Source organism: Pyrus communis, chromosome 3 (assembly GCF_041283825.1).
Source record: "Pyrus communis isolate YQ-2024b chromosome 3, ASM4128382v1, whole genome shotgun sequence".
In the NCBI taxonomy this organism is placed as follows: domain Eukaryota; kingdom Viridiplantae; phylum Streptophyta; class Magnoliopsida; order Rosales; family Rosaceae; genus Pyrus; species Pyrus communis.
The window spans coordinates 30,048,920-30,071,638 of NC_142567.1; the positions used below are offsets into that span (position 1 = coordinate 30,048,920).

Here is a 22,719-nt window from a genome sequence, read left to right on the forward strand (position 1 = left end):
AGCAGGTTTATCCACTTGTGCATCTGAGAATTATTTACTTTTAATTTCTTTGAAATGAGTTTATATCTGAATAGCTACTTTATATAATTTAGAACATTTATTTTTTGTATTTGTGTGTTAATGTTCGGTTTTCCTTCTCGCAATATCACAATTTTTATTTTGGTGGGGGGCAATTAGTTGAGTAGGACTCACATAATCATAAGAATATTAATTTTTTTCATCAAAAATTGGTCTGCATGAGGAGAGATGTTTTAGTGTGACAGAAACAAGATTAGATCAACCAAGTGTTACAATATAAATAGTTGAAAATTTGAAAAAAATAAATTGTATCTTAACTCTTAATGCATCAGCTAGTGTTTTCGGCACACTAAAATATTCTCCCCGGTGGGAATTGTATGTTGAGCTGTAGAATGGTAGGTTCCATGTCCTTAAATTAGATGTTTGCCTTTTGAATAAAATAATAAAATTCTGACTGTAGGTTGTTATTTGGTGGTAATATGGAAGTACATTTGCATACAACAGTTTTTCATGGTGGTTCCATACTCTACTTTGTACAAAATTCTGTTTAAATCATCAACATTTCTTCTTTTTTTGAAACTTTTACATCATCCACTTAAGCATAAACATCTTTAATTAGTTGATCAGTTGTAAACCCGCAAAGCATTGTTCATAATCTCTCGACCTAATTTTTTTTTTTTTTTTCTTTTGTCAAATCTCAGCCTAGCTATTAGGCCCGAAAATCTTATATTGTAAAAGAATGAGACGACAATATACATCAAGCTAACACTTCTCCTCATGTCTAACTCCATTATGCATTTGGAAATCAAAACTTACATACACAACGGAACAAGTACAACCCCACCCTTCGTACAATAACTGAAACTATGTGGGGCACGGGAGTCGGAGGTTTCTAAACCTTACTAGAGCTCTAATACCTTGTTATATATAAACAACTGCTAAAATATGCTCATCCCTCCAACGTAGTACACAAAAATACTACAGTGGCCCAATAAGCAGATGTTAAATTATATATAGTACCACAAAAAAAATGCAGATAGAGACTGAGAGCTGATAGGCAGTTGGAAGAAGGGAAAGTAAGTATTTGGCAGCAAAGAATGAGATTGGAAAGTTTGGTCTGTCTAACAAACACTATGACCTTTTTTTTGGGTTAGAACGTTTGGTTGGGTTTTCCAATTTTATCAGAAAGATTCTCAGCCGGTTATTTTCTTATAAACAATACAAATCTACCGGTCAAATCCCAGATAAAACCTTCCAGCTATAAGCCTTAGGATGATCCTTCAATCACATCTGTTCATCGTATATCGTATGGTCGGAAATCATTGTAAATTTTTTTTATTTAAAATTAAATATAAATAATACTGATAAAAATTGACCGCACGATATACAATAAACGGATATAATTGGAGGATCTTCACAAAGAAGATCCGGATCCTCTCTCATAAGCCCCCATTGCACTGCCTCTAGGGAGGAAAAGGGATCATCTCTATATTCCTTCCTCCTAATCCACTAAATTCAAGGATTTAGGCCATTGAAATTTGATTCAACGGCTAAAATTATTATAACTTTTAAAATGAGTCCCTATTTATAATCGTTGGATCAAATTTCAACGATCCAGATCCCCGAACTTGGTGAATTAGAAAGAAGGTATATTGAGATGATCCCTTTCCTCTAGGGAGCTGCAGCTTTTGGCCACCAAGCACCTGACTGACACGTGTACTTTCCTATAAAAAACTGGGTGCAAGAGCTTTCTACAACACGAAGTTTCTTTCACACAACTTTTTCCAGTTTCAACCCTTACTTTAAGTTACTGAGATTTCCATGACCCCGTTTGATCATTGCGCCAGTCTCATCGAGCAGTAATGCATTTGGCGAAAAGGACTCGAACGGCGGAGATGTACAGTTTTTCGCGGATGAATATGATTCAGTAAGTCCTGAAAAACTTTTGCTTCTTGTTTTCTGTTTTAATGGTGCTTTGCTTTCATCATTTTGTGATGATACTTGCCTTCTTCATGTTTGTGGATGTTAAGCGCTTTTTGGAGAAGTAGGTTGGTTTATGCATGTACATGGTAGCTTTTTATTCTTATCATCTTAGTTAATGAGCCTGCCCAAAAACGTTAATATCATGATTAAGTTAAATGGGGCTCATAGCAAATGCCTGTTTATATATGTTTTCTCTCTTTTCTCTGTTTTTCAGGTTTATATGTTTTTTTAGCGACGACAAAACTCTCACGACGCACTCCGTCTGTCTGTGTATGTTCCTTCTTCTTTCTTTTTTCACATTTTTGTGATTATTTTTATTTTTGAGATGTTTTCTTCAAATTATCATGTTGAGAAAATATTATGGCATGAAAAGGTGCAGCATTGTGCCCATCGGAGGCCATTTGAAATTATGAGAAAATACCCCCACCAGAAGACAAATTCTCAAAGCTTGTTTCGGAGCCTTTGACCCACCCCTGAAATATTATTTAATACAAAATCATATATACACTCTTTTTTTTGTTTCTTCATGAATTGGAAATGACTTGAATAAAGGTTTTAACCCTTTACTCGCAGAGTACCCCATGAAAAGAAAAAACCTTAAAATGTTTTGATGCATGTTAATCATGACAAAAAACTGCAATTTGCTAAGAAAATAAAATGACACACTGTTTTCTGTACAAGTCATATTAGGGATGAAAAAAAATCCAACATGATCTCAGACGGAGAAGTGAAAGTAAATTTGCTCACTCACTTGAATTACAAGTCTGTAACTTGACAACACTAAGATTATAATCATGAAACCGGGTTTTTTTCTTTCTTTCACACCCATTAGTTGACTATTCATATAAGATTAGATTGGTAGTTGATACGCTTGTATCAATACGCAAAAAATGTTCATGCACATGGACATCAATGGAGTGTTAGACATTTCATGAGGGAATAGATAGACAACCAAAGTTTTAGGAATGTGTTATTCATACATTTATTTTTACTTTCCATACATTCTTGTTAAATTTTAGTCATTCATCTTTTTAGTCTATTCGATCCGACGATCGAAAACTGAGAAAAATATGTAAGAAGTAAAAATAAGTATACAAATAGCACTATTCAAATTTTAAATAGTCAAACAAGTTGCAGTAGAAGCAGCTACTGAATTGGCATGCAACAAGTCAACCATCTACCAATCGCAGAAGACTGGTAGTTTGATCTTTTGAGTGGAGGGTCGGATTATCAGATATATAAATATTTCGATATTCAGGTCAAACCACAACGGTCCTGAACAGTTAGGAGACAGCAACTAAGGTCAACTGTAAAGTGCGCTAGGTTAAATTTGTTATTTTTCCACCTTAAGTAGACAAACACGCAAGTAATATAAGCTTTGGGCTAATGTTTAAAGGCCCATTTAGAATTCAATATAAGTTAAAATCAGGCCACATACCCAATACCAAGGTAGGTTTCTTTACTAGTTTGGACTGTGTTACCTACCACTTTGCTCGAGTTTCAGTTCTACCTGGTTAATTTATTGACATTATTTTTTTTTTCGGTCAAACAACTAATTTCATTAAAAATAAAACATATTGATAAAAAGCGGGACAAATTCAAATGCAATGCACAACACTAAAGTAAAATTGCAGCCAGTTATAAAAGTAAAATAAGAAAACAAGCTTCAAAAATGAGCACATAACAATGCCTATGCCGAAACCCTAGATCTGGAAACAAGAACCAGCCTCCTCCACCAAATTAGTGTCACCACCATCGTCAAGCCGCCACCAAAAAGAAGAACCTACAGGCATAAAGGATGAACGGAAAATGGGGTTGGGCAAGCCACTCGCACTTAAACCACTCCCATAATAATCCTACCAAATAGAGCAAAATGCACTTTAGTAGCCATACTAGTAGGTGGGCAGTGGCTCGCAACTAGGAACAACAATTTGGAAATAAAAATGCATGAAACTTGGATCAACGACAAGATTTGCCAACAATTGAGACAAAGCTGAAGAAAAATAAGACAAATTACCTCAAGGAAAATGAGACAATCTCGGAACAAAACTACCCGAAATCAAGGGCCAAATGAAAAGAAAAGGAAGAAGATAGAGTTAAGGAAGAAGAAGAAGGTTATTAGGGAAGAAGAGTTAAGGAAGAAGAAGAAGGTTATTAGGGAAGAAGGAGATGGGGTTGCCACCGATCCCACCCAAGAGGAAGGGCTCGGCGGCTGAAGCCGAGATGGGAGTTTGGAGGTTCTTGACTCTGGGAGAGGGGGAGCCGCGCTTTTTTTCTAGGCTGGGAGAGCTTTCTTCAAACATTATTATAGTTACTGAAAAGGTATCTAGTTTGTAGTAGAAATTAAACGCTTGCATGTGCCTCTAACAAAGTGATCAAATAGCCAAGATTGTGTTTGGGTGAGGGACTTTAATCCTAAGGAATTTAGATTTTTGTTTTTCGCAAACGATATTATCTACACTAAGGGAAAATGGGTGAGTTTAGTCTTCTAATGAGGTAGCAATAATGTGATTCAAACTCGCTTTTGGCAAGAATCAAACCAAAGACCTCTCACTTACAAGTGAAGAAAAATATCACTAGACTGTAATACTAAGTGACAGGAATTTAGGTTAAAAAAGGAAGAAACACACTAAAACATAGAATTAAAAATGTACTACATAATCATTTATAGAGACATATGTGTTCATAGTTCTCTTGTATTGCATTTGTAATACCCTTTGGCTAAATTTGGATAAGGTAGTTCCAAGTCATGGGATTAAAAGCCAAATTATAAAGAAAATGATAACAAAATGTTGGATATAATGCATTATATATAGAGCGATACAAATACATGTAAGAGAGATTGCAAATGACACATCCCCGCAAAGGGATTAGCTAATCTCTCCTATCATTTTGTAACCTTTTTCTTCATAATTTGGCTTTTAATCCTATAACTTGGAAATCCCTCGTCCAAATATAGCATTTATGTAACATTTTATAGTTTCATCTTTTTTTACTAATTTGGCCTCGATGCCCTGAGACTTCTAAGTCCCTCATCTAAACACAACCCAACTAATTTTATAGCTCATAGTTTAAGACATGAAGTTTGTGAGTCAACATATTTAGAGGAGGTGCTCGTGAAAATATTTAGGCCTTTTAATTATCAACAAAAAGAAAACTTTGAATATGAATTTGTTGTAATATTTATTGTACATCGGTCTATAAACAATATATGTTTCAAGAGGCGAAGATGTAAATCAAGACATTTAGGGTCTCGCAAAAGCAAGGCGTAAGCCTTGAGGTGTTGAGGAGTAAGCTTGTCGTGCCTTGTCCTGTTATGGTAAAATATACGATATGTCATAGAGGGAGAGAAGGTACAATAAGCCAACAGCCTGGTGTTGTGAGCCATCTTCCATCTTAGATAATTAGAACGAACGTGTTGATGTTATCCTACGGTCAGCATATGATTATCATGCATATATGCATCAAGGGCGTATACTCTATTGATTTCATTTTATTCTTCATGCATGGTTCTGCAGGAAGCTCACACGACGATATCGCATCAGAAATGTTGGGAAACTGATTGAAATTGCTCAACGAAATCTTGTTCCACAGATGATCAAGTGTACACACTCAATAATTATTTTTATCAGTTGAAACCAGATGATGTTATTTCATGCTCTGCCATTCTGAGAAAGTGACTTTCATCCTTGACACGTATGTATGCATATTGCATGATGGCTTAATTAAATAGCTTCTTGATTCATTGGTGCTTACGTGGAATTAACATAAGTACTACCTACTGTTTCTATCTAAACAGAAACAGTGGTTTAATTAACCCCAGATTTTTCGTAGTATAAGTGTATAACTAGATTGAGTTTAAAATTATATATAAGGTTAGAACTTCATTCCCTTAATGGAATTAATGTCTTCTAAGGTATTATGTATAGGTTTAAGTACTTCTGATCAAATTAAACAGTTATATATTCACATTATATATACAGAAAGCAAGAATACGTGCTCACTACTAAAGTTTGCACCAAAACATATTTCTAACTAATACCATGCATTGATCTTTCATATATAAGAACTTAATTATCTTTCTTTCTCTTTCTCTAGTTCCTTTCAACGTTAATTTACATCAGTAGTTGTGTCTATAACCTTGATGTTGTTGCCATATCCTCTATGTTGTTGCCATATCCTCTTTCTGTTTATGTTTTGGAGCTATCGTATATATATGTAGGGAGATAATAAACACTACTATATATGTTTCGTGTTTTTGTCATTGTCTCAAATGTTTTTGATGATTTAGTAAGGAAACACGGTATAAAAAAAGACCCGTTTTTTAAATTTAATTATATGAGAATCAAGAACAAGAAAATTCAAAGTTAGAAATATTTAAAAAAAATGACTTAAAAAAATGAATACATTCTGAATGTGATATTTTAATTTCTATAATGATTATAGCCTTATTTCATGCACGCAATATCATTGTGTTGTAACGTATTTTGGAATCATATATATCATATCGACCATTATTTACTTATTTTGCATACTTACCCTCAATGATCAATTTGTTTAAAGTGTGGTTGTAGAACTAGTCTTTTATCACTCAGATGCATTATATGCTAGATGTAATAAGATTTTAGAAAGATGTCAAATATTTACCACGTTTATGCACTAAATGAATACAGATATACTAAACGGATTAGTACAAGATTTATTTGGGATTTAAGCAAAGAAGATTTATATGTTCATGTCATCTATATATGTGTATCTGATTGTCATATACACTTCATGATCCACGGATCCTAGCTAGCTAGTAGATTTTGAATATTGAAGCATATTAGTCTGGATATATCTGACTGACACTATATATGAGATATACAAACATCAAAGAATACATTAAGTGCCAATATTAATCATAAATGTAAAGTAAAAGCTTCACCATGTTAAGAACTTCTGGGATAATTTGCACCTTCTTCTGCGTTGAATTCACATATCGATCCCCCTCCATGAACTTGAATTTGCATGCGTTGAAGATCACACTTTAGAAAGAATGAACGGATATATAATCTCCTTCCATGAAGATCAACTTTAATTGAGCATCTGACATTATATTTTTGTATACAAAGTGTTTACATTATAATTTCGATGCTCTTCGGTGCATTGTCATCAGGGTTACAAACCCCTATACATACATACATACATACATACATACATACATACATATACATATATGTATATGTATGTATGTATGTATGTATGTATGCATGCAAAATGAGAAATGTGGCAGAGATATAAAACATGAAATTGATTCACACATAAATTACCCTCTATATATTTATAAATATAGATTAATTAACATTGATCAAATGTTTGTTTTACAATACCGGTAACATATATATAGATAACATTACAAACATGATCGACCATACAGTGATATACGCCCCCATTCGTAGTGCCAAAATGATCGATGCTGAAGTAGTCGAATAATTAAGAATAGAGATACCGCTTACCCACAAAATCACATTTCATATGATATTTCAAACCCTACCTAGGACTAATTTCCACATATAAATTAACTAATTAAGCAACTGCATTGCTTGTTTCAACATGCGCAGTGTGATTGATCAATCAAACAGGTGGCTAGCTACTGCTCCGTTTGATCAGTAACCCTCTGGTGATCATTTTGGATGAAAGCAGAAGACATGAGCACAGCAGAGTCCCAGCTAAATGTTGACGGCGTCATAGTACTAGCACTAGTCATAGAAATCAAAGGAACGTGGTCGGAACCAGCACCAGCTGCGTGTGTACTAACATTCCCATTGTGCAGTACCTGTTGTTGCAATTGGTGTTGTACAGCAAATGGATCCTCGTTGATCAACGAATTCAGAAACGAAGAGAAGACGTCGTCCGCACAACAGTTGATGTCCTCGTCCTCTTCATTTCCTCCTCCCCCAGGTAGTACTCCAGCGTGGCTGTTGTTGTTGGTCCTTAAACTCAAAGTGCCCATTGCTGCGGCCGAAGAAGAAGCATCGGGATTGTTAATGGACGTGATCAAGTTTGCACAGCTATGGACTATAGTACCCAGATCATGATCAATTGCGATGTTTCCATCATTACCGTTGATACTGGGATCCGCTCCTTGATGGACAAGACGATCAGAAGGAGGAGGACTAGGATTAGGGTTTGAGAACCGGGTATTGGCCTTGAAAGAAGCAGCAGCAGCAACTGATTTATTTGTGTTGTCCACATCAGCATCGGCAGCAGCAGAGTGATGATCTGGATTGAGAGGCTTGTGGGTTCTGGGATCTATGCCTTGGCTTATCAGCTTCTTGCTCAGGTGTGTGTTCCAGTAGTTCTTTATCTCATTGTCCGTACGACCTGGAATCCTCCCAGCTATCAAAGACCACCTACAGACAAATAATACACACATCCAAAATAGTAATTAAACCCTAATTCAAAATAATATATATGAACAGTGAAACCCTAACCCTAAAAATTTAATGAAATGATGATAAATTTGTAGAGTGGACATATGGATAAGATAATGTTGTCGAGGAAAATTGATAATGCGTATATAAATGTATGTATGTATGTATGTAGCTTTACCGATTGCCGAGGAGGCGATGGAGGCGGAGAATGAGATCTTCTTCATCGGGGGCGATCTGGCCGCGCTTAACGGAAGGGCGGAGGTAGTTCATCCAGCGGAGGCGACAGCTTTTTCCGCAGCGGAGCAACCCAGCCTGCTTAGGGAGGGTCCGCCACCGTCCTTCACCTTCTTTCTTGATGTAATTGGCCAGCAGCTCGTCCTCTTCGGGAGTCCACGGCCCCCTCTTCAAACCCACCTTTACGCAACACGGCGTCTTACTCCCTCCGGCAATCCCCGCCTTACTCGACGACGGCGATGCTGTTGTCATCGTAGCACTTGCTGCTGCTGTTGCTTTCGACGACGACGGGGGGTTCCTCATTGTAAAGCTTTTTCAGTGTTGTTTTTCTTCTTCTTCTGAGTAGGAGTGGATCGAATGCGAAGACAAATGGAGATTTTGATATCTTGACAACCTGATCTTGTTTTTCTTTCTTTTTTTGTTTGTGTTTAAGTAGATATAGTTTTGTACCTTCACCTAGTTTGGTATTGAGGAGGATGGGAGATGAGATCGAGAGATAAAAGATGGGGAGCCGAGACACAGCTATAATAATATTGTGATAGGCAGCTGAATATACTCCCACGCGCCTATCTATTGCTTTAACACCACTTGCTTTACCAGAGCTATATTTTCTCTACTGGAATTTAGGGGCAGCTGGTTAATTCCATCTTACTCGTGTCAATGTGATAATTTCTTATTAAATGACATTACGAATCCGACTAAGTGATGCCTTATAAAAAAAATTGCATCAATTTAGTGCACTCACAATGTTTTTCCTTACTTAAAATTTCAGTATGGAGTTCTCCCATTGTGGCTATGTACATCTATATTAATTAGATACACTTGATGTATATCTCTTAGTTATTAGTAGCTTTTAAGCATTTATATGATGATTTTTATTGATTTATTTTATAATACTGTATTTTTTTTTTAATTTATTATTATTAAGAGGAGTGGAAGGGTTTGAAAATATTATAATAATTTTTTTTTTAAATAAAGTTTCAAACCCAAGACGCTTTGAAGCACTATATCCACTAAAATATTAGACGGTGTGTATATAATTCTATATTTTTTAACCTCCAATATAAATCGAGTGCATGAATTAGGGCTGGTTTGGTATTGCTGTACTTTGAAAAAAAGTTGATTCTGCTGTGCTGTGAGAATGAGCATCTGTGAAATAAAGCAGTAGAGTGTTTGGTAAACTTTTTTGTAAAAATGCTTTTGAAAAAAAAAAAGCAGTATTATAGTGTTTGGTAAACTTTTATGTAAAACAGATGTGAAAAAAAGTCGATTTTTCAAAGCTAGGTTTTGCAGCTTCTTGTTTTTGGCTTTTTTTAACCCAAAACTGTGAAAAAAAAGCTAAAGCTGAATGTTTACCAAACACAAAAACAGCTCCCAGCTTTTTTCAAAATCACCTCAATACCAAACCAGGCCTTAATCATCTTAACTACTCAGAGTTAGAAACCTACAACCTCTACTCTGTTTTAACTTTATTTTTTCATGTTCCTTTCAATTACGCTTTGCGTATGGGAGAGTACCAGTCTAACCTTTACCCGAATGCGCGTGGGACTGGCGGAGTTTGAATCATAAAGTGCAGCAGAAATGACAGCACAGGATGGCCGCAGACGGGACCCGCAGAGCACTGAGCCTTTATTTTCTTTTCTTTTCTATATTATTTTTCAGACAACCTTACAAATACAACTACAACCAGCGGCAGCCACTCCCCAGTCTCCGCTTTATTCAACGAGTTGACCGAAAGACGAGTCTTCATGAAACGAAAATATTATTTTTTTATGGTCCAAAGATCGTTCGAATCGTGAAAACAACTTCAATGCAAATAAAACTGCATACAATGGGCATTTATGATAAAATTATGCACTGGGTGCCCACCGGATCCCAACCCCCAGTCATGAGACATTGAGACTTCCGACTGCCTACTCCCCGGCAAAACTTCGAGAAATGATGAGTCTGAGGTCGTTTATCGCTCTACCTTCATTGATGAAATTTAAAGCTGATGGGTGATGGGTCACATTTATAGCACAAAAGACGATCTCAAAACAAAGATAATCCTTGAGCCGTGATTGTTGGAACCCTACTCGATGACATGGGTTGTCAACAATGCAACGCCCGTAGGTCCTCTTGATTTTAGATTCAACGACCGGTCGAGTTTCCATATATTCTGACAATCACGACCCAAGTGTTATCCCAAAAAACAAAAACCCATTTACTCATTTACAGACGCTGCTGTGTAAATTCATGTTGGCAAGGTTTCTACTCTTAGATGCTTGTATTTCTGCTCTGAATTGAAGCGTCTCGCACTTTCTGCGAAGCCTTTAGAAAGCACGACCTTCAATATATTAACTCCCTCTTGCAAAGCAGCATCAATCTAGATCAAACAGGCACATCATCATTATCCCTCCAAGTAATTACTAGACTTACATTAGGATATAAGGAATGATAACATAAACCAAACGAAGATTAGACATCAAATTGTTAAGCAGAAAACGAGTCCAATTACATAAAATGCAGGATTCGATAATACTTGGCCAAATTTAAAATGAATGCAATCCATATGGAATGAATGGATCTTACAAAGATCAGATTTCATAAAGTTTTCTAAACAGCTAGGTCTACCTCTTTAATTAACGTCTTATCCACAGTTGAATCAGTAAATAACAAGCAAACAAATGGTAGTATAATCCTTCAAAATATACTTTTTATAAATTCTAAGTATCTGGTAATTGTTGTAATGCAATAGAAGAAACAAACTAAGAATATGGATGTGTCAAGAAATGTTGTTTGAGACAAATACACAACCAAAATATACTTACTCGTCCTTGAGCTGTGGCATTAAATTTTTGCAGCAAGAATGCTTTCGGATCCATTTGACCAGGAGGCCTTCCGATACCTTACAAGAAATTCAACAGACTTTCTAGCAAGTGATAATAAAATTAACATAACTATGAAATTTGGACATTCAAACTCACCGATTCTTAGTCGAGGAAATTCTCTGTTCCCTCGAAAGTGATAGATCACACTCTTCAACCTGAATAACAAAAAAAAAAAAAAAAAATCAGTGATAAGTACCGGATTCCACATATTTTCCCTAAGTTTGAGTGTGGGAGATGGCAAAATTGAAAGGCCTTTCAAGAGATAGAGGAAAATTAATACATTTTCAGTAAATATATGAGTGCTTAATGGTTGATGATCCTGAAAAAGGCAAGCTTGACCAGAAGAATTCTGGTAACACCACATAATAATGGTCTTGACTCTTCATGGTAGTAGTGATGTTCTACTAATACCAAAAAGCCATCTTAATATGCAGCTATATAATTAGCTCACCAATTATTGTGAACTCAGCAATTCAGGCTACGTAACTATAACCATGGTAAACATAAATGTCCAGGTGGGTTCTAACATTTAGGCAAGACATTTTTCATCATTGCTTAATCATATAGAAGCATATTTGCTTAAAACCCGAAAGTAATAAATTTGATCATACCCATTGTGGCATAAGTGACCTCCATTTGGGTGAAGACGAAGTACTCCACATGGTAAGGTCATGTCGTCATGAAACTGCAGCCAAGAATAAAAGGAAAACCATAAAGATACGTACAGATGCTATAAGTACAAAAAAGCTTAAAATTAGAAGAAGAAAGTACCACTAGCACACGATTGAGAGGTAGCTTATAATAAGCAGCAAGAGGCCCCATCTGTTTAACAAAGAGAAACGCGAGGTTAAACCATTCACTGATATCTCTTTTACTAACATTAGTTACATAAGCAGTAGGATTAATAGCTCTAAGTCTCTAACATACAAAAGTGAAGCAGGTAAAATCACGAAGGAATTGCAAATGGGTTTGGAAGTGTGCTAGAAGGAATGAAATGCACGGAACAAATATCATTTCGGTAGGCTAGATCAATGAATAACCTTTTTGCAAATAGAAGAACAATATCATAATTCCATCAGATTGTGAAAAGGAAGTATATCAGCCACTTACAGATTCACCACTCAAATTCATGTAAGTTTGAGGCTTTGCAAGAAAAACCGGAACTCCACCCACAAAACCTACAATACCAAACTTCCATGAACTTCACAAACAAACATAAAAAATGACAACAAACAAAGTAACATAGGCAAAGATTCACATGCCTTGCCCAAAGATGGCTTTGCAATGGACCGTGTTCATTTCAATGCCTTGTGAATTAGCGAAAGCATCAATCATCTCAAACCCCGTCTGCTTCAAACCAAAAGAAGGTAATCTGAAACTTGTTATTAAAACAAAAAACAAGAAACACAAAACATTGTCAAATCAGGGTATCTAGAATGCATTATAGTGTAGGGTACATTGTGTCTAGTTCCTTTGTACTTATCGCCGGGATTGCCCAAACCTACAAATAGCCATGGCCGTGGAGCAGCCGTGCAAAAGTAACGCCTACTTAACCAATTAAGCATCTTCTCCCTTGTCCTCAGCGCCTCCCACTAAGCCTCAGCACCATAATTCATCGAAAAATGAAGTCGAAACTCGAAAGCCCCCAACCCACCTGCCACTCACAACTTTTCACAAACAGCTAGAGTGCATTCAAAATGTAAATAGCGAGTGATCTTCCGCGCTGTCTGAAACTTGTAATTCGATGACGGAGTGTGAGATTACTAAAGTGACTGCAAAGCCAAAGACAAGTTTGAGATTATTAACTTGCCTCACATAACCAGTGAGAAGAGTGAGAGAGTGAGACAGAAAGGGCGGGTTTTGGTCTGGCTTTGGCTTTGGACGCTTTAGATGCTCTGACAAGCAACCACGCGGTGCTGCAAAAGTCACGGTTGCCGTGCTGATTCTGCTCAAGGCCCAAGCGCACTCGTTTTCTTGGGACCTTCTGTTTATACCGAAGATGAATCTTCCCACCCAAAACAACAATAACAATAAAGTTTCCCCACTAAGTGGTGCCAATCCTATACTTTCTCATGTGTCCACGTATCCATATCAAAACATTCTCATCTTCGACACAATAATTTTTTGCATGTGTTATTTTTTGACCTACCAAAATTTCTTGTTATAAAACATTGATGATCTTATTGACGTCCTATATAACTTTTTTCTTAAGCTTTACAACACACCAAACAAACTCAATGCACTCTTCCAATTTGCATTGCTAACCTTATTGTCGTTCTTAAAAGAAAATTATTCTTGAATTTTCATCCAACTTGCCACAAATCTTTCAAGGTTTACTCATCTTTACACACTTCAAATTTATAGGTTTACAAATTGTTCGGTATACGAAAGGACCTAACTTCCTTCATAATGTTCAGTTAACCAATAACTCATTTAGATGTGTTTTTAAAATAGCTGAAAGCACTTTTAGAGAAAATATTTTTAGGTTCCAAAAGCATTTTAAGTAATTTTTGCAAGAAACACCAATTATAGGCTTCTTCCATAAAACACTTTTAAGTGCTTTTCCAAAAGCATTTCTAGGATTTACTTTCATTTTTACTAAAGATTGGTTCCAAAAATATTTTTACCAAAAACACTTTCAGTTATTTTAAAAACACATCCAAACGAGCTACAAGTCTAGTCTAACTTTGTTCGTGATCCCAATTTTCAAGTAATGACATTGAATGTACGCCTTAAATTATAACCCGATACTCCTGGACATTTATTTGTACGAATTTGAACAGAAACGGCCCAAACACTCTTTCCACGGTCGCTTGAAGCGATTACGCGTGAACGTAATGAAAAGACGAAAAATGTGAGAGATGCCGAAGCTCAATCCAACACAACACGAGCATCTACAGTCGTATAAACCATAAAGCCAATTTATTGCCTTTTGGGATCCAAAATTTCAAACAGAATGAAAGAATCAACCACTAGCAACAGACTCCCACAACATAAAATGTAGACATAGAATACACCAAACATGCAAACGAGACCAAAACTGGTACACAAATTTGTCGACCAACAACCCTCACGAACCACAGCCACCCACAAAAAGAGCCCCCACAATTGACACTTGCATATACCCCATCTTTACCAAAAGGAGTAGACAATCAAATCACAATGATGACACCCACACTTTGCAAAACCAACCGCCGGGAACCATCTCAAGGAAAAGAATTGGTGACACAAATTACCACACAAGACAGATCTGTGTATCCGAAAGCAGAAATATGCACAATCCAAGCCACGATACTTATGAGGAGAGGATAGATTGCAGTGCAAGCTGTTGCTGAGGTTGCAAGGAGGACCATGTTGAGGCCAATGTAGCTGGCGGCAAAGTCTGCTGAAGCTGCCTTAATAGATTAATCATTCTGCTTACAGTTTGTTCTGTTGCTAAATCCTTACCCGCGCATAGAACCTACGAGAGAACAATCATACCCTTCAAAGTAAATATACTCGCACTCTTGAATATGTATTACAAACAAAATCAGCAAGGGGCAATATCATCGTGAAAAAAGTTTACAGCTATCAGCAAGACCAGTACAACAAAGCAAATTAGGCAATTGAATGTAGATAATACTTGTACTTTTATCAGTTAATGAGATATGTGTCATTGAGGAAAAGAGAATATCACATATCATGATTTTCTAAGTGTGTAAAATACTTGGTGTAAAAGTGCTAAATCATTTTATGGATCACAAACCTCAGCAAACACGGCAACAATTTTAGGAAGACACTGATTGTTGAGACCCAAAAGTTCTCTGTCAGACCTGCAGATGGATTACAAAGGTGCACCTCTATAAATTTCATCGGTCATGGTGTTCTAAACATTAATTGCATGAAAAGGCGAAAAGTAACAGGATTAGGCACAAAGTAAAAGACAGACAAAGCTCTACCTTTCCACCATAGAACAAAGTTGGTCATGAACTACTTTGGCTTCAATCAAGTCACCTTTAATTGGTAAACAGTTCAACCATGCAGGAATTACCTGCCAAATGACAGAAAGTTGACAAACCATAAAGCGAAGAAATAAAAAATTTGCAGCCAATAAAAGAAATATGTCAATAAATCTTGAATAAAAGTTACAACAAAGCATTAGTGTTGTGCTACAAAAAAAATTCAGGAAACACTGTATAGTGCACACACTGCATACAGTGGCAACAGAACAAATGAATTTCAGATGTCACAACAAAAATAAAGTACCTGAGCTGCATCAATACTGTCACGATGAAATTGGCATATTTTTCCTAAAGCAGAAACAGCATTATCATATGCCATCACATTTTCAGCTTGCAGGGCATTAGGATGCTGAATCACAGCATTTAGCCTCGAAAGAGCCTCTGGATAAAGCCATCAGAAAGTGTTACAATAAGCAATCAGAAATATTCCAACTATGTAAAACATACAAGCAGACTCACCGCCAACAAGAGGTTTAATTACAATTCCGCCAAACTCTGAACAGACACCAAGTCCATATAGAGCTGCCTGAAAAGGAAAGAAAAACAAAAAGAATCACATAAAACTTACGGAAAAAAGTACCCTTACACATTAAAATAGATTGGTGAGATCAGACCTGTCGAACATCAGGGTTATCGTCATTACAGGCCTCCAATAGAAAAGGAAGAAATGTGTCATAATATCTGATCCAACAACATCAGAACAAAAGATGAGTTCACAACAATATGACTTAGTTCAGCCCAAACATTTCTAATAGAACAAACTTACTTTAAAGCTGCTTCACGGCACTGCTCCGCAACATCATCAAAGATGCATATTGCGATCCTTCTCTCTTCAGGTGTTTTATCCTTGGCCTGTTGGTTTGGACCCACTATTATAATTTAAACAAAGAAACTAACTCGAAAATAAAGATCGGCACAATAGAACATAAATAATAAGATTTTCAAATGAACATTCTGGTTCCTCAAAATGACAATCAGAGGGAATGATACTAAGCAAATATAAACAAATAAGTTGAAATCTTAAAGCGGGAAGCTCCCTTGAGATGAAACTCACCCACATAGGTGTTAGATACGATGATAGCTCATCAAAGAAAGGTAAGAAAGAGGCTTTAAATGTTTTAATCAGAGTTCCTAAGATTTCCCCCACCTGGAATGAGAAAAAGGTGTTAAAGAAAATCATGAAAACATCAACAATAGTATTGATGGGCTACTTAAAGATTGTATTTGAGAAAACTTACTTGATCAAAAACTTCTTCCTCTTGTTCATTTTCCTCTTTAATTAGCTCTTTTTCCTCATCGTCAAAGTCTTCTGCTTTGGTCCTTTCTGCTCTCTCTCTTTTTCTACTTGAACTGGCAGTGATCACCTGCTTTATCTCCTCTACAATGGATCTGACCTGGTTTTCATCTAAAAGTGGTCCAGATATCTGAAACAAAAGATGCAGAGAATGCATGAATGGTGTCTTATTCAAGCAATGATAAAGATGGAAATGCCAAAATAAAGTTATTGAATTTCGAACTAAGCAAAGTATGAATAAACTCAAATAGAACTTTTTTTAGACAGTAGAGTAGCAACTACATAACAATTAGTATTATGGTGCAGTAACTGTCTTCAATTCAAAGTTTAAAAATAATTAAGATATAATGATAAACTATTATTCTTATAGTTACTGCAGTTTTTTCTTCTGCAAACAGTTGAAATAAAAAGCAGAAAAACAGGGTAACTCGAGTATCCAATAGCATCCAGTATCAAATTGCATTCAAGATACATAGACTACTGGTGCCCAGCAAGATATGAGGCAACATTTATCCCGAGTTTCCCACAATTGCGGGAATTCGCTGGTTTCATCCCGGATCTTCCGAGGATTGGGTACCTCTCCGAGAGACCAGTAAAGCTCACCCGATAGGGCGACTCTTGCTGGACGGTACCAAAGCATAAGCTCTAGCTTACCAACCATTCCCATGGGAGAGACACCGCACACTCTAAGGAGGCAGGCTCGATCCCAGGTCAGAAGCGTAAAGCACTTTGGTGCGCCGCGCAAGGCACCCAAATCGGGTTTAGCAATTCCCATCACCACAAAGCTGAACTTGTGCAGAATAAGTACCACAAGTTAAACCAGGTCTCGAAGGAAATTTAATAAATTTCTTCAAAATATGGCATACCTGTAAACATTCATTTAGTGCATCCAAAATACTTGCACATATTTCTGTATCAGGTTCCTGCACACAAATTGCACTCTCATACTTCAGAGAAACATCATATCATTACACCCTGATCGAGGAGGCTTAATTGACAAATAATAAACAACCTTGTGTAATGCTTCCACCAGAGCTGGAACAATGTAGTCAGACAACTGCTTTATATAGGTTTCATTACGACCTTGAGCTTGCCCCTTCTCTATGGCTAATTTTGCAGAAAGCAGCAGCTCCGGCATCGCTACAGACAAAAAATAGATCTTTCTTTATCAAACCTCCAACTACTTCTTTATCAGAAGGGGAAAACCCAAATAAAAACGTTTAATATCAAAATTAAAAAAATACCTGAAACAGCTGCCTTCCTAACTTCATCATGAAAATAAAATTTAAGAAGTGGAACCAAAGTTGGGGCAACCTGCACAAACATTACATTTTTAAGTACCATTCATAGGAAGCCAGGTAAGAAAAATAATTACGATACACTATGACAGACCTGATCAATCCAAGGAAAGAATCCTTCTTTCAACTCGTCAGCATAGCAACAAAGCATATTGCAAGCAGTAGCTTTTTCCTCCAGGACACTAGTCTTGATTCCAATCCTCTTATCCCCAAGAGTAATTGTTTCAATACTGCAACGGAAAAGCAACATTAAGAGAAACAGCTACTAAAGAGCAGCATAATAACCCTACTGCAACATGTAAATATCTTCTGCATTCAATTACACTAACTACAACTTGCAATCTTTAAATTGCTAAATTGGTACATTACGCAGATAATCGTCCAAAGGTTCAAGAAGAGAAACATCATTTATGGATGTCAAAGCCATTATGTTTATCCATTTTGCGGCATGTAGATAATGGTGTAATGTGGTAAAAGTGAATATGAACCAACAATAAATCCAGATGCATTTATAACAACCTTTAGGAAGGATAGCAAGAAATAGCTAATAATACCACATTCACATACATTATACATGGCTGTTGGTATTGAACTTGCATGAAAAAAATTGAAAAATATTCTACCTTTCATCATCAGAATCATCAATATCACTATTGTCATCAGCAGATGTAATGGTTACATCTGGCTTAAGTTGAGCAGAATGAAGCAAAGGAGGCATTACAACACTCATGTAGGGGAGGAAATCTTGTCCCAAGCACTTGCAGAGTCTTGCCCATGCCTACACCATTGTAGATCAATTCTTATGGAAAATACCAGGTTGAAAGTATAGTAATGTTTGTGCAATTTAAGAAATAAGAACATACTTGTAGCATGTAACTTGTCGTTGGATCATCTGCCTCCATTCCAGATCCTTGTAAAGCCATCAGCACTTCCATGACCTTCAAGAATAATGGTACGATCAGTTTACGAGTCTATATAATTAGCTAAGTTAAAAGTTCAAACACACAACACAAGAAATTGTCAGCATATTCCAAACAGGTTTCTTATCTTAGATTAAGTAAAATGGTAGCAGAACTTTAACAGCTTGAAGATTCAATTTATCATTCCCATAACATAAAAGAGCTTAAAAATATAAAACTGTAGAGTGCACAAGAAAAAGGAAAAGTTACAATTCCAATGAAATTAAATTTCTATTGGGACGTGAGGGGGAGGTTACGAAATAAATTAAAAAAACAAAGCTTCAAAGCATCCAGACTGTTCCACCCATTCCATAACCAGTGGTATGCAAGATAATTATTTCAATACAAACTCAAAAACAAGGATGCTCTGATACAGTGAAAAATGGATACAAAGATATAATGTCTTACCTGCTTCGCATCATCCCTAAACTTATCCTTTCCAACAGCCATTCCAACCAAGCTAATGCACTCCATGGATTTGGCACGAAGCATGCGGTTAGACTTATCAGTTGCATTCACCAAGATAGCTTTCAGGTAAGGTATAACTGCGTCATAGTATTTTTGGAAATGCTCCTACAAATCCCATTACCATCAAACTTAATCATCTATTAAAAAACATTAAACAAGAGGTAATACATTAAATAGAAACAATACCTGAGATGAATCTGCAACAGATGCCAAAGCAGTAAGGGCTCCCTCTTGCACCATTTGTTTCCCATTCTGCATGAGACATAAATATTTAGAAGCACATAAACTAATACTAGTTCAACAAGATTATTATTATGCAAGTTTTTTTATTAGATGAATATGTTATTTTCTTTAGAAGCACATACCTGTAAAAGTACAAGCAATTTGCTCACTACCCCATCCAAATAAGGTGTCAAAATATCCGGAGTACAATTCTCACTGAAGTTGAGCAACGCTGAAGCAGCATGTGCCTGCAGATATCAAATTACAAAGAGGACGCAAATGAATAGATAATCAAGCACATGCAATAACATGGTCCAGATAATGAGCTAATAAAAAGGGCATGTCATATTATCATCCAGAGCAATCACCGCATATTACAAATTCAATACATAAAGCAACTCAAACTCACAAAACTAAAGCACATAACAAATTGTTTCCTACCGTGATAAATAGTGCTCACAAAACTAAAGCCTAATTTTTTTTTTTACTTCCAGCATAAATGACTCCTCAAGTAAACGTCAATCAAATGAACTATCTAATTAGATTATTGATTTAAGCAACTTCATACATACCATAATGCTCTACAGTTCACAACTCGTAAAGTATTAAGAAGAGAAACTGTCTCTCAATATTTGTCTTGTGGTGACAAGGTCAACATGAACCGTACCTTTTTTTGGTAAATAGTGTTAGTTATAGTAGGTTAAAGATGACACTAGCATGGCAAAAACCAAATCATTCACCAATTCAATTAATCAGAAAGAGAACCCAAAAACACAATCAGCAACTAACCTGAACGCGGGGATTCTGATAATCATCCATAGCTGCAGCCAATGCCGGGAGTACCCTTTGGTGATATTGAACTTGCAGATCTGGACCCAAATCTGTAGACAGTTGCCCAATTGCATTAATTGCTGCCCACCTTACACGAGGATGTGGATCTTGAAATGAGTTCAATACCATTGCCACCACTTGCTCCAAATTTTTTGTCATTACCTGAAACACCAAACAACAGATTAACAATAAGGTAAACAAAGACTCGGCACTAATGGAAAACTCAGCGTAAAACTAAGCTCAGTGGCGTTCTAGGATCCATACAGCCGATCCCACTTAGTAGGATAAGGCTTTGTTGTTAAAAAAATTCGTTTAGATGTGTCAAGTGTGAATGTAACAATACCCATCAACAATCAAGGTGTACTTTTCGCAGATTCTACCACTTCAACAGAAAAACATCTGAAGTGTTTGGACAACAAAATATCCTATAATAGTGTAACAAACCAACATTTAGTTAACCTGGAAATACTACTCATGAATAATGAATAACAATTACTACCTTGCCACAACCCTCTGCAATTTGGGCGAGAGCAATCAATGCAGCATGGTGCTTCTGCCACTCAGGGGCAGCCAAATAAGCAGGCAACTGCTCGGATGCCACGGGAACAATGGTATTCCCACCCAGGGATATGGCAAGCCTATCCAAACACTCCTGCCCAACACTGTAATTACCAGTCTCACCCGCATCCTCATCTTCACTCTCCGCTGTATGCCATGAGGCTTCGTCCTCAATATCCAGAAGCATCCTCATCAAAATGGCAAACAATCGGCTTATAAACTGTGGTAATTTTCTCATCATCCCTGGAGCACGTTCCCTGGCCTCAGCAAGGGTGATTACGAACTCAATTGCCAAGTGCCGGGTAGCTTCTTCCAAGGTGTCAGCCTCGGCAATCTGTAACATTGCCCCGACAACCTCCACAATCTGCCGCCTGAGGAACCTGGGCTCGGTCCCTGCCAATTCAATCAACAATTCAAGAGCGTCCTGTGCTGTGGCCTCGTTCCCGTTGTTCAAAGACTCCATCAACGTCTTCATCATCGCCGGCAACAGGTCCTGAAACCTATCCCTTTCGGCAGAGCTTGTCAAACACTGGATGAAATTGATGACGGCGTTCAAAGCTGCGATTTTAACGTCAGGGTTCGGCGAGTTCCCCAGGCTATGCAAGAACACGGCGTGCAACTCCTTTATGTGCGGCACCATGGTGTCGCCGATGTACTGCGATAACTGAGCAAATATCAAAAACGCCGATTCCTGAAGCTTGGGCGAATCGGACGAGACGCATTGGAACATGAACGGCAAGAGCTCGGGCCAGCCGTTGTCGGGCAAGATTCCGGAGGCGAGCTCGGAAATTGTATCGCAGAGCTTCTTGGAGATAGATTTGTTGTCCGCCTGCTGAATACAGGTCAGGAGAATCGTTTTCAGCGAGGATTGGGTTGTCGGATTCAATCGGGGCCAGAGGTACGAGTCGTCGCGAGTGAGCTGCTTGCGGAGGAGAATGGCAGACATTGCTCGGGCCTCGGCAGCGGGAGAGAACTGGAGGAGGTGAGCGAGTTTGAGGCAGAGGGAGTCAGGATCGGTCTGCTTGCAGAGATTGAAGAGGAGCTCGGCCTGGGAGCGCTGCTCATTGGCGGAGGACATTAGGTGGGAGATTAGGGTTTGGAAAGGGGCCGGGTCGGACCCGAGAATCGTCGCCAGTTGAGCTTGCTGTAGCTGAGTCGACTCGGCCATTGCTGCAGCGAAGTCGAGAGTTGCAGGTAGGGTTTTAGAGACTTTGGCTGTGGATGATGAGGAAGGTGGCGGGCTATCTCTCTTTCTCTCTCCTCTCACTCTTTCTCTCACTTAGACTTTTTCGAATTTAGGGTTTTTTGGGGTGTCGACTGCGGAGATAGGGAACGGTGCGTTGCGTTAAAAGTATGAGTGGGAGTAGATGAGTGGGGCTCCCTTGTTAGGCAAGAGACCGTTCATTTTGTAGATTATACAAGTGCTAGTTGATAGTTAGATTCTTTGTTTAAATATTTATTTTTAACCGTTATTGTTATTTAGTATTACGATGATCGTTTGTAAGTGATTACCGTCAAAAATGAACTTAAACCATATTATCATGTCTCACCTATTATAAGAGCAACT

At 37.4% G+C, this 22,719-nt stretch overlaps 3 protein-coding genes and 1 long non-coding RNA gene across 9 annotated transcripts; 1 reads left to right on the top strand and 3 right to left on the bottom strand.

Annotated features, from left to right (window-relative positions):
- Positions 1-1,655: 1,655 nt before the first annotated feature.
- LOC137716018 (uncharacterized) lies at positions 1,656-9,353 on the top strand. The gene is made up of 5 exons (XR_011065624.2): positions 1,656-1,945; positions 2,216-2,271; positions 5,520-5,697; positions 7,605-8,326; positions 8,590-9,353. It is a non-coding gene; the product is annotated as an uncharacterized LOC137716018 (long non-coding RNA).
- Positions 7,322-8,954, bottom strand: LOC137716017 (uncharacterized). Its single transcript, XM_068455403.2, has 2 exons — positions 8,596-8,954; positions 7,322-8,396 (listed from the first exon to the last, which is right to left on the bottom strand). The coding sequence occupies exons 1-2, from the start codon at positions 8,952-8,954 to the stop codon at positions 7,634-7,636; spliced, it is 1,122 nt and encodes a 373-aa protein (XP_068311504.2). The 3' UTR covers positions 7,322-7,633.
- A 1,043-nt stretch (positions 9,354-10,396) lies between the features above and the next one.
- Positions 10,397-13,757, bottom strand: LOC137716214 (peptidyl-tRNA hydrolase, mitochondrial). 6 transcript variants are annotated; one of them, XM_088691872.1, is made up of 9 exons: positions 13,332-13,670; positions 12,979-13,175; positions 12,784-12,871; positions 12,632-12,699; positions 12,293-12,343; positions 12,133-12,206; positions 11,618-11,676; positions 11,462-11,538; positions 10,397-11,016 (listed from the first exon to the last, which is right to left on the bottom strand). In XM_088691872.1, the coding sequence occupies exons 2-9, from the start codon at positions 13,084-13,086 to the stop codon at positions 10,885-10,887; spliced, it is 657 nt and encodes a 218-aa protein (XP_088547998.1). In that variant the 5' UTR covers positions 13,087-13,175; positions 13,332-13,670; the 3' UTR covers positions 10,397-10,884. The 6 variants fall into 6 exon arrangements, with proteins under 6 accessions (XP_088547998.1, XP_088547996.1, XP_088547997.1 ...); XM_088691870.1 differs by having other exon boundaries at positions 12,979-13,248; XM_088691871.1 differs by having other exon boundaries at positions 12,979-13,244; positions 13,328-13,670.
- A 659-nt stretch (positions 13,758-14,416) lies between these two features.
- On the bottom strand, positions 14,417-22,577 carry LOC137715226 (uncharacterized). The gene is made up of 20 exons (XM_068454472.2): positions 21,094-22,577; positions 20,553-20,756; positions 19,907-20,011; positions 19,728-19,793; positions 19,482-19,646; positions 18,978-19,052; positions 18,738-18,892; positions 18,209-18,344; positions 18,061-18,130; positions 17,829-17,956; positions 17,683-17,739; positions 16,761-16,946; positions 16,577-16,669; positions 16,289-16,374; positions 16,137-16,203; positions 15,982-16,048; positions 15,767-15,903; positions 15,460-15,551; positions 15,267-15,333; positions 14,417-14,981 (listed from the first exon to the last, which is right to left on the bottom strand). Exons 1-20 carry the CDS (start codon positions 22,318-22,320, stop codon positions 14,817-14,819), a joined length of 3,348 nt encoding a protein of 1,115 aa, XP_068310573.2. The 5' UTR covers positions 22,321-22,577; the 3' UTR covers positions 14,417-14,816.
- Between the last annotated feature and the right edge of the window lie 142 nt (positions 22,578-22,719).

Bases quoted from the DNA above. Each gene is read 5' to 3' on its own strand.
- LOC137716017 (XM_068455403.2), bottom strand. From the start codon at position 8,954: ATGAGGAACCCCCCGTCGTCGTCGAAAGCAACAGCAGCAGCAAGTGCT. The intron at 8,397-8,595 runs GTAAAGCTACAT...ATTTGTCTGTAG, and splicing joins CATCGCCTCCTCGGCAATCG to GTGGTCTTTGATAGCTGGGA.
- LOC137716214 (XM_088691872.1), bottom strand. From the start codon at position 13,086: ATGCTTAATTGGTTAAGTAGGCGTTACTTTTGCACGGCTGCTCCACGG. The intron at 11,677-12,132 runs GTATGATCAAAT...TTTGTTATTCAG, and splicing joins GGTCACTTATGCCACAATGG to GTTGAAGAGTGTGATCTATC. The intron at 11,539-11,617 runs GTGAGTTTGAAT...ATTTCTTGTAAG, and splicing joins ATTTCCTCGACTAAGAATCG to GTATCGGAAGGCCTCCTGGT.
- LOC137715226 (XM_068454472.2), bottom strand. From the start codon at position 22,320: ATGGCCGAGTCGACTCAGCTACAGCAAGCTCAACTGGCGACGATTCTC. The intron at 17,957-18,060 runs GTATTTTTTTAA...TTTTGTCTGTAG, and splicing joins TAGGAAGGCAGCTGTTTCAG to CGATGCCGGAGCTGCTGCTT. The intron at 14,982-15,266 runs GTTTGTGATCCA...GTTCTCTCGTAG, and splicing joins TTGTTGCCGTGTTTGCTGAG to GTTCTATGCGCGGGTAAGGA.